The sequence below is a fragment of the Elephantulus edwardii genome, unplaced genomic scaffold, assembly GCF_000299155.1.
Source record: "Elephantulus edwardii isolate Elephantulus edwardi_28Jun2011 unplaced genomic scaffold, EleEdw1.0 scaffold00039, whole genome shotgun sequence".
Taxonomy (NCBI): Eukaryota; Metazoa; Chordata; class Mammalia; order Macroscelidea; family Macroscelididae; genus Elephantulus; species Elephantulus edwardii.
In genome coordinates this window covers 15675019-15685434 of record NW_006399789.1, presented here as the reverse complement: position 1 = coordinate 15685434, position 10416 = coordinate 15675019, and the positions used below count along the sequence as shown (strand labels likewise).

Below are 10416 nucleotides of genomic sequence, written 5' to 3'. Positions count from 1 at the left end.
GGTTTTAGAATGTATGAGTTCACCTATGCTAAAATTGATCTGTACACTCTGTGATACATACTGTGTGCTTTTGTGGTCGGTCATCTGTGGACATGTAAGAAGTGATGAAAGCAAGTTCCCAGCTGAAGCCAGCATGACAGCGCTCAACTTTTTTTGCTTAGGCTTTCATACTGTATATGAACATACTTTATGTAGTCTGTTCATTTCTAGAGTTTTTCATTTTTATGCTTTTGCTGATGATCTCAACTCTTTAAAAATGGTCTTCAAATGTGGTGATTTAATTAATGTTGAAGGCCAAGTATAATGGGCTGTGATATACCTCATGTAATTATGCTGTATTTGTTGGACACGTTTCATCCTGGCATGAATGGTCACGTTTTTGGCTATGAGTTTAATGTGAATGAGTCAGCAGTGTAGGCTAAGTGACAGGCCGCCCTTATGTCGACTCCACTTCATGGTGACTGCATGCACGTCGTTGTGGACCTCTGTGCCACAGAGCTCTTAGTGGCAGGTGTTTTGGGAAGTAGATTGCTGAGATTCTTCATGAGATACTTCTGGAAGGACATGCACCTCTAACCTTTTGATTGACATTTAACCATCTGACCATATTGGCTGTTTGCAAGGCCCAGGGTCTCTATGTATTAAATAATTTGTCTTTAAATAGAAACTTACATAAAACAAGATAATGTATTGATGTATTGTCAAAACTATTGTGTCCAGAGCTTTGTAGGAAAGTAACCCTGCTTTTCCCTCAGGAGTGTAGCTAAACTCAAACAACGTCAATTCATTGACATGGAGTCAGGACCAACTCACTTCTGATCCTCTTAGTGGCTTTTCAGAGGCTTTAAAGAACATGGGAGGAGATTGTTCAACTTTCTTTTGCAGAGCAACAGATGGATTCAAACTGGCTGTCTCTGGGTCAGCAGCACAGTTCCCTATTCACTAGGGAGGGTAGTTCAGTATTTAATAATTCATGCTGGCTTTATAGAATAGAACTCTAGAGGATCTTGAGAATTGACAGTAGCTTTTAAATTTACATTTAAATTGTATTAAAGTTTGTATTTAAGTTTAAATACAAACTGTGACATTTCTTAATAATTTTCTTGACTATAGTTGGCTGAGATGTTTTGATTTTGAATATAAGATAGAAAAATAACAACTTAAGTAATACCATTTTCTTTTTATGATATTTTAAAGGAGGAATAAATTCTGATGAGTGTGAATATGTATCAAGAGAACAGATAATATCAGAGGAGTTGGACGCCAGTACTGTGAATTCTCTGGAAGAAATGCCATTTATTACTATAGATATAAAAGATGATTGTGAAAGTAAGTACATTACTAAATACATACCTAAAAGCAATAATAGTTATAAATGCATTTTTTTCTTTAATAAACTACATCACCTTAAATATATATCATGTTTTTGTGCTTTGCTATTTAATTAGTCATTTGTATTTATTGGTAATGCCTTTCCAAAGGCTTATGGGTAATATTAAGATACTTTAGGCTAGATTATTCCATAGTTCATTTCTAAAAAGAATAGGCCAGACACTTATGATTGATAACCTCCTTCTTCCTTTATTCTGGAAGTCCTGCTAATCTCAGTAGTACCCATTCAGCTAACAAGGGTTGACCTTTGATGGGAGCCAGGGAGTGAGCTAGGTGTGAAGTGGGGTCATCAATGAAGAAGACAGACGCTTTTCTAGCCCTGGCAGAGTTTACAGGCTAATTGTTTACAGGCTAGTTGTCAAGCTTCTATTTAAATATGCATTTATTGCATTGGTTAAATCCTTGATAGCTCCACTCAGAGCTTTTTGGAACTGTTGTTTACAACATTGAATTACTGTTGGAATTACAGAAATATCTCAATCAGCTGTTAGGTGTGAAAACAACAGTGGACGTGATGTTTAGGACTGCCTTTGTTGAAAATAAGCTTTGCCTTTAAGTCAAGGTTCATGTGAATAGGAAATAAGGAAGTGTGTCACGATATTAAATACTCCCTGACTATAGCGAAGACCCTCCATGGGATGGATTGTCGCAGTGGCTCTTTCCCTCTCACCCTGCTCCTGTCTTTGACTTGTCATTGAAGCACTCATTAGTTACAGTGGACCAGGAGTGGGAACTTGTTCACTGTCCTACCTGTGTTGTCTGCCGTCAAGTCGGAGCCGATTTATAGCTGACCCTCCAGCAGGTTGCTATGCCTATCTGGCACTTATCTGATATATGTGAGCAAATAGTTTTTGCTAAGGTTGGAAAATAAGCTATATCCAGAATCTCAGAAGGCAACTGCTGTTTTTCTGCAGGGACTGTGTTCTTGTATCTGTCCTGGTGAGGTGAGTAGCCACTAATAACCGAGTGAAGGAACGTGTGTGATTTTGGCACTAAAAGAAAAGGTTACTTCTTTAGAAGATGGGTCCTGGAGGTCGGCCAGTCACTCATATGAATAAGGTCATAGCTGTGCAGTATGATACTTATCTCCTGAAAGAAATTGTCTTATCTGTGGAAATGAAAATTTAGTCTGGACCACAAGTCTATTTTTAGCTACTCTTTGGGAATTGAGATTTTATGTGTTAAATGTTTTTAGGGTCTAAACTTTAAATGAGCATATATAAGTCTACTTTTGTAGATGATGCATCTCAAATTCTAAATTCCAACTTATTATCAGTGGTATAAAGGGAAAAACAAGAACTAATCTATTAAGTTTTGACTGTTTCACTTTCTCTTTGGTCATGTAAAGTGTGCCAAGTGAACTTCTTTACCTGTGAAATGCAGATAATTTGCTTTGCTAACCTCACGGTGTTATTGTACAGATGAAAAGAGATAATGTAATGTGTCCAAGGAAACAATTGTGAAAGCAATTCAAGAGAGACAATAATGTACAAATAGTATTTACAAAACCTTTAAAGCAAACCCCTTTGTTGTTTGAGACAACTTGTTCTCTCATAACAATTACTAAAACAGTAAGGAACAAATAGTACAATTGTGTGCAAACCAGAAACACTAACAGTTTTTGAGAGTTGAGTTTGTTTTTGGTTTTAAGGTTTTGTTTTTGTTTTTTATAATAGATATGTAGAAAACTAGATTTTTCTTGTTAATCTTTAGATAGTTTTGGTGTCCAGTCACTGGATAGTTTGCATTTTCCATGGACTTAATTTGACATTGTTTTACATTTAATAATTTGCAAATTTGTCAATTTGTAAGCTCCATTATAGATACAAATCCTTGAAATCTCAAGTTTCTGTTCATTACAGTTGGTTTCTTCAGTTTCCTTTGGTGGGTAAAAATTATAAATTAACTTCCAAAACTCTGGTAGAAACTGTGGCAGAGAAATGAGGAAAGAAGTACTCCCAAGAGCAACATCATAGGAAGAGGACTTCTTGCCAGTAAGAAAACTCCCTCCCAAGTGTTTGGTCCCCTGTCTTCCAGCTGTCAGTGGTGGTGCAACCTTCCATGCTGGTACACTTTCATAAGCAGGCATTATATGATCAGTTTTGCTGAATAGAACTTCACATATTTTATTTGTTTGATTATAAGAGGAGACTGGCTTACTAGAATTGTTAAGAAAATTTTAATGATACCTATAAATTTTAACTTATTTTAGCAGCTTGCCAGTTTTTACTAAGATAGTTGTTGTTGTTAAGTGCCATCGAGTCGCAGGCGACTCATAGCGACCCTATGAAGGAGAGTTCTCAACACTTGTGTGTCTTTCATCCTCTCTCCAGGTTCATAGAGTTTTTCTGGAGGCAAGCTGTTACGGAAGTGGATGCCACTCCTGTTTCCAAGCTTGTTTTAGTCGGGGAGTTTCACCCAACACTGTCTGCCATGGGTAACCAACCATTAATGCATTTGACACATCAGTGTCACAGTGTTCAGCCTCACAGCAACCCCAGGTTCCCGCTGTATGGCAGGTGGACACACCAGGACTATACGACCTAGAGGAATGTTTGAACAAAAACAAGGAAAGGCAGGCCCGAGGGCCGTGGATTAAAAGTCACCCACCTTTGGCTGGGTAGCATCACTTTCTGTCCATTGGGCCAGCTGATCTCTCTCTCTATGTTGATGTTATTGTTGTTAAGTGCCATTGAGTCGGAGGTGACTCGTACTGACCCTATGAAGCAGAGTCCTCAATGCCACTAAGATAGTAAGAGGATAAAAGTTTGTATGAAATCTAGGAAGAAATATTGAAAAATTTCTAGTAATTACAAGGCTAAAATTCTGGGTGAGGTAAATAATTATGATCATAATAATTTTGATGATGAACATAGAATTCCGCATTTGAGAAAGATGTGTGACTAAAACACTAGTACTGCACAATAATAGAAAATTACTTACACATGTTGAGGAAATAGTATAACCCGAGCCACACTTTTTGTGTTGTAGATTGGAGATTTTTCCAGACAAAGTCCAGCATTGTGAGTTGTTGACCTAGGCTTGAATGATCTGTTCTTGTTAGAAATCCAATAAGCCTTCAGGAAATGCTTGGGTTAGTGCTTATTGAGAATGGGTATTGACAATGGGGACTTATTCTACTATTGATGGGAAAAGTTTAGTCTATTTTCTAGAGTGTAAATCTGTCACGGGCTTTAACTTAATTGTTGTCAGTCAGAGGAAAAAAAAATCTATTCTCTAATTATCAAACTATATTTAATTCAATATTCAAAATAAAATCTTCATGAGTATTTTTTAATGTTTTCCAGTTTCTGAAATTTAGTTCTCTTAAAAATGATTTTGATTCCAGTTATCTTAACCTCATTATTTTAATCTTAAAATTGTTGGAGATTTTAAAAATAAGAATAATTAACATTTCTAAACTTGTTAGAAAACAATGGGAAGTTTAAAAATGCTTAAGCTCTAGGGAGCTCTGGTGGCCTAGTGGAAGGAAGTTGTGCTGCAATCCCAAAGGCTCGCGGTTTGAATCCACCACATGTTCTGCTGGAGAAGAGGGGTAATCCCAGTGCCAACTGGATCCTATTCGACAGTACACAACGAGAGAGAGAGAGAGAGAGAGAGAGAGAGATATTAAAAAATACTAGGCCCTTGAGTATTTGACAATATCTATTTTAACATTTGGAAAAAAAAAAGTAAATTTCAGTGCTTGTACCTGGTATAAGGTTTAAGTATGTTCTTTGTCTTCTCTGTAGTTAAGTGGGAAATCATATAATACATTGCCCATATTTTGTTATAAAAAGACTTGAAATACCTGTGCAAAATAAAATACAAGTTGATATCTTTTTCAGTTAAAGAGTAGAAAAACAATAAAATAGAGCAAACTCAATAAATTAATGAATTCTCTTAACATGTATTTGAGTACCTTATGTGTACCGAGGGAGATCTGGTGACATAGTCCACCAGGTTAGAGTTGGAGTTGCATTGTTAACTCAAGGACAGAGGCTCTCTGGAGATTCAAATCCACCAGCTGATCCACAGGAGAAAGTCGAGCTGTCTTCTCCTTTATGATTTACAGCTTAGGAGATCCACAAGAGGGTTGACCATGTTGATTCTGATTCAATATTAGTGAGTCTGAGTTTGAGTGTATGTACTGGGACCTTTTTATTGGTGCTGGGCAAAGGATAGAATTAATCGAATAAATATGTGGAAAGTTTATCAGTTTCATTAGTACTTATCAAAGAATGATGCACTTGTTAAATTTAGAAAAATGAAAGTATTTCTAAAGGATGATAATACTCTGAGTACTCAAATACTGAACAGTCAAGTGATATTACTTTGAATGATTATATGTTATTATCAGTTTGGTATTTTTATATGTAGTTTGCAGCAGTCTTCAATCATAGGACAGACCCAGCTGTGGAACTCTAATACAAGGACACAGTCTTCTGGGAAGAAATTTCATTCGCAAACATGTGTGTCACAGGCTTTTTACAAAATAATAATATTGAAAGGGAAAAAATGAAACATACATACATATATCAAACATGTATATAACACAGCTCTTAGAAGTACTATTTTTATAATATATAGTTGCATAATACATAATCTACAGCCATTAATATAGCTTATTCAAATAGTCTGCTTAGAAATTTTTTCCCGCCTCCTCAATTTTGATATTTTGTAGAAGGCCCTGTGACACACATATTTGTGAGTGAAATTTTGTCTCAGAAGATTGTGTTCTTGTACTAGAGTCCCATGAATGGATCTATCCCATGATTTAATACTACCACAAATGACATTAAAACACACCTGAAACAACCAATAATTGCGTATTGTCTAAAAGGACGTCTATCTGTCTTTTATTGACTATGCAAAGGCTTTTGACTTGTGGATCATAACAATTTATGGCTGATATTGAAAAGAATGGGAATTCCAGAACATTTAATTATGCTCATGTGAAACCTATACCTAGACCAAAAAACTTGTTTGAACAGAGCAATGGAATGCTACATAGTTTAAAATGAAGAATGGTGTATGTCTTGGTTGTGTCCTTTCTCTATACATAACTCAATCTGTCTGCAGAACAATAATTTGATGAGTTGGACTCTACAAAGGAGAATGTAGCATCAGTAGCAGAGACTCATCAGCAACTTGCGTTATGTAGATGATGCTTGCTGAAAGTGAGGAAGATTTGAAATGCTTACTGGAGAGGATCAAAGGCTGCAGCCTTCACTATGGGTTACATCTTGACATCTCAATATCAGAAAACAAAAATCCTCACCACTGGGTCATTAGGCAACATCATGATGGATGAAGAAGAAAGAGAAATTGTCAACAATTTCTTCTTGCTTGAATCCACAGTCATCACGCTTGGCACTAGCAACCAGGAAGGCAAAAGATGTATTGCGTGGGAAAGTCTGCTGTTAGGGATCTCTCTGAAGTGCTGATGTTTCAAAACTAAGGTACACCTGATCCAAATCATGATATTTTCAATTACGTGCTATACAGCTCTAAGTTGGACAGTGACTAAAGATGACAGATGAATTGGTGCCTTTGAGTTGTAGTGTTGAAGAGTGCTGAATATCGCATGGACTGCCAAAACAACAAATAAGCTTGGGAAAAGGTGCAGCCAGGGTGCTCCTTGGAGGCAAGAATAGCGAAACTTCATTGCATATACTTGGAATATGTTGTTAGGGGGGCCAGTCTTAGGAAAAGGACATAATGCTTAGAAAGGTGTAAGGTGAGTGTAGGAGAGGACAACCCTCATGAGATGGATTGACACAGTGTAACGGTGGGTGACTAATAGTGAATAATGGTTAGAGATGGTGAGAATGGCACTGGATAAGGTTCAGATCCATTGTTATGTGCCATAATCAATGACACATAACAAGACCAACATGTTATACATAAGAAACAGTTCTATATATGATGCTACATATAAGGAAGTAGAAATGATTGTATGTGCAATTTGTTTACGATGATTTAGTTTATGTGGCCTGTTTCCAAAAATATCTCCTTATCTAATTTTCCAATTTTTTAAAATTTATTTTTTATGAAAAAAATACCGTTAACAGTTTTAAGTAGTTAAAACTTGGTATTGAGGAATTAATCCTTACTGATTTGGTAAGTGGAAATATGGGGAGGCTCCTTTCCTCTTTCGTGCACAGAGTCCTAACTATAGGGTAAAACGGGTGGTTACAGTGGAGGTGTGGGGTCCTGGCTCTGGACACAGCCACTGTTGTGATATTGATGTCCAAGAAGAACCCGATTGCCATATATGAACTCCTTTTTAAGGAGGGGGTGATAGTGGACAAGAAGGATGTCCACATGCCAAATCACCCCAAAGTGGCAGCAAAGAATGTCAAACCTTTATGTCATGAGGGCCATCTGAAGGAACAGTTTGCCTAAAGACATTTCTCTTGCTACCTCACCAGTGAGGGTATCAGCTAATATCTGTGTGATGACCTCTACCTGCCATCCTGAGACTGGCAGGTCATGATTTGAAGGGCTGAAAGGCTGACTCGAGGGGATGCTGACAGAGACGGAACACAGTGCTTCCTGGTGCTGGCAAGAAAGCCAAGGCTGGGGCTGGGTCAGCAGCTCAGTTACGGTTTAGAGGCAGATTTGGGGGAGAATAGGATCATCTGCCTCAGTCGCGTTTGAGGGAGTTATTTGGTTGTTGAATAAACGTGTAACCAGAACAACAACAATAACAACAAAAATGTTGTCGTTGAGTCAACACTGTCAAGATTCATATTTTGCTTCTGTGCTATTTTGTTGTTTGCTTTGAGCAAATAACTTGTCTTTCAACATGAAAGTAAAATACTAATGATAGCCTTCTCATAAGCTTGTTGAACAAACTCAGTTTGCTAATACATTGCAAAGTCCTTAAAATTGGCAGACAGCTCCCCCAGTGAATTTTCATTAGTTTTATGTTTCTACATTTTTTTTGTCTAAATAAACTTGCTGAGTTAAATGTTGACAACAATATGTTCTTCCAGACTGACCTTTTATATTAATAATATTGATTAATTCTAGCCCATTCCTGAATGTTTTTTAATCTCTTATTCTCACAGAAACCTAATGAGGGAAGTAAGTTTATTTTTTAAGGTTTTGGGACCCTTATTACTGAGATACCCAAATATTACTGAGATAGCCAGGCCAGAATAATTTGTATAAAATGTAACTCCATTGCCATCAAGTTGATTCTGACTCACAAAGACCCTTGAGATGGAATAAAACTGCCCCATTTGGAAGCAGACTGCTACATCTGGTAGGAGTAACTACAAATATTTTAACAGCTGACCATTTAACCACTGTGCCACCAGGGCCCCTTGTGAAATATAGATGGCAATTTCTAAATCATACAACTAAGAAGTTTTATGAATGGTTTCTTCAGAGATTTTAATTGCTGGAATATCAGTAAGCAAACCAAATTCATTCTTTGAGTTTTAGCGAGGAAACAAAAGAAAGCAAAACAAACCTGTGGCCCTTGAGTCTATACTAAGAGTGAATATGATAACAAAGGACCAGTCAACAATAACAAGTGCACTGCTTAAAGAAATGATGCTGTTTCTCTCCTATTTCGTTCTTCTATAGATTTTGAGAGAATAAATAGAACTTGAGGAAAAAATGAAGTAATTTACATAAACTGACATATGGTTTAGGTTAAAAAGAAGAGAAAAGAAGCACATACCACAGTTAGACTTAGAAAACCAGAGCAGAGCCTTTAAAATACATTGAAATGGCTATTGTAATAATGATAAATACCATAACAAGTAGAATATGTTGCATTTCTAAAATGCATTTGGAAGTGTAAGGGTAGCAGGTCAGTGTAAGAGAGGAAAACCCTGGGTGAGGTGGATTGACACAGTGACTGTGGCATTGGGGGCAGACGTGTCAGAGATGGTGAGATCGGCTCAGGATAGGCAGGTTTCAGAGCTATTCTATGTAGGGTTGCTAGGAGTTGTAGTTGACTGAGTGGCACGTTACAACAGTCATGTTGATTTTTTTTTCCAAGTAAGAAATTAATCCAGTGAACTATGTAAGGTGTATGACCAAATTTAGCCCACATTTTACTTTTGCAGCCACTGATCTTTAATAACGTCATTACTAAGCTGGTGAGCTCTTATGATCAGGTGGTAAGAAGGGGCATTGTAATGCCAAAGGCACACAGTTCGAATCCACCAGCTGCTCTGGGAGAGGATGGGCCATCTCCTCCCATCTAATTTACTGCCTCTGAAAACCTGTGGAGGATCCCCTGTGGGTGTTGTATCACAAGGATACAACAACAACCACAACAACAAAGCTAGATGATTATGTAAATCATTGCTTTTGTCCTTATATGTCCTCTATCTAACCTATTATTTTTAAAAATTTTATTTTATTTTACTAATTTTTATGCGTGTACCATCAAATTGGATCTGAGTGGTACAGGAGGATATTTCTGCTCCTTCTCCAGCAGAACATCTGGTGGATTTGAACCTTGTACCTCTGGGATTACAATGCTGCTTCTTGCCACTAGGCCACCAGAGCTTCCTTAATCTGTTATTTTTTTCTTTTTAAATTTTATTTTAATAATTTTAATGAACATTTACAGATAATTTGGATTAATCTGTTATTTTTGTAACTAAAAATGATTAGGTTTAAAATTCAGCCACTTCAGTGTAGCCTCATTGACATAACAAAAGAAATCTCCTTATTTCCAAACAAGGTCATGCTGTGCTTGTCAGGGGTCATGTAGCTGACTTGTCTGAACCTTGTGCACAACAGATTGAAGACTTGCCCCATCCTGCTCTGTCTTCACGATCTCTGCTGCGCTTAAGCCATTGTTGCTGTCACTATATCGGTATGGGGGAGGATTGCAGTACATATTGGGGGGGGGAATGAGCCACTCAATCCATAGTATATCCCCTTTGAAGTATATTTCCCTTTTAACACATGATCATCAAATGTTTTTAGAGAAACAAAGCACTAGACAGATTTTGAAGGTAAGAAACATGCTTCCTAGCACATGTTATGGAC

At 37.2% G+C, this 10416-nt stretch overlaps 1 protein-coding gene across 1 annotated transcript in view; it reads left to right on the top strand.

Moving 5' to 3' along the window:
- The first annotated feature begins 438 nt into the window (after nt 1-438).
- AKAP7 (A kinase (PRKA) anchor protein 7) overlaps nt 439-10416 on the top strand; it is a 184675-nt gene continuing 174697 nt past the window's right edge. Inside the window, exons 1-2 of the mRNA XM_006885026.1 lie at nt 439-511; nt 1198-1329. Of these exons, the coding sequence (XP_006885088.1) occupies nt 439-511; nt 1198-1329 (205 nt within the window). The remainder of the gene's footprint in view (nt 512-1197; nt 1330-10416) is intronic.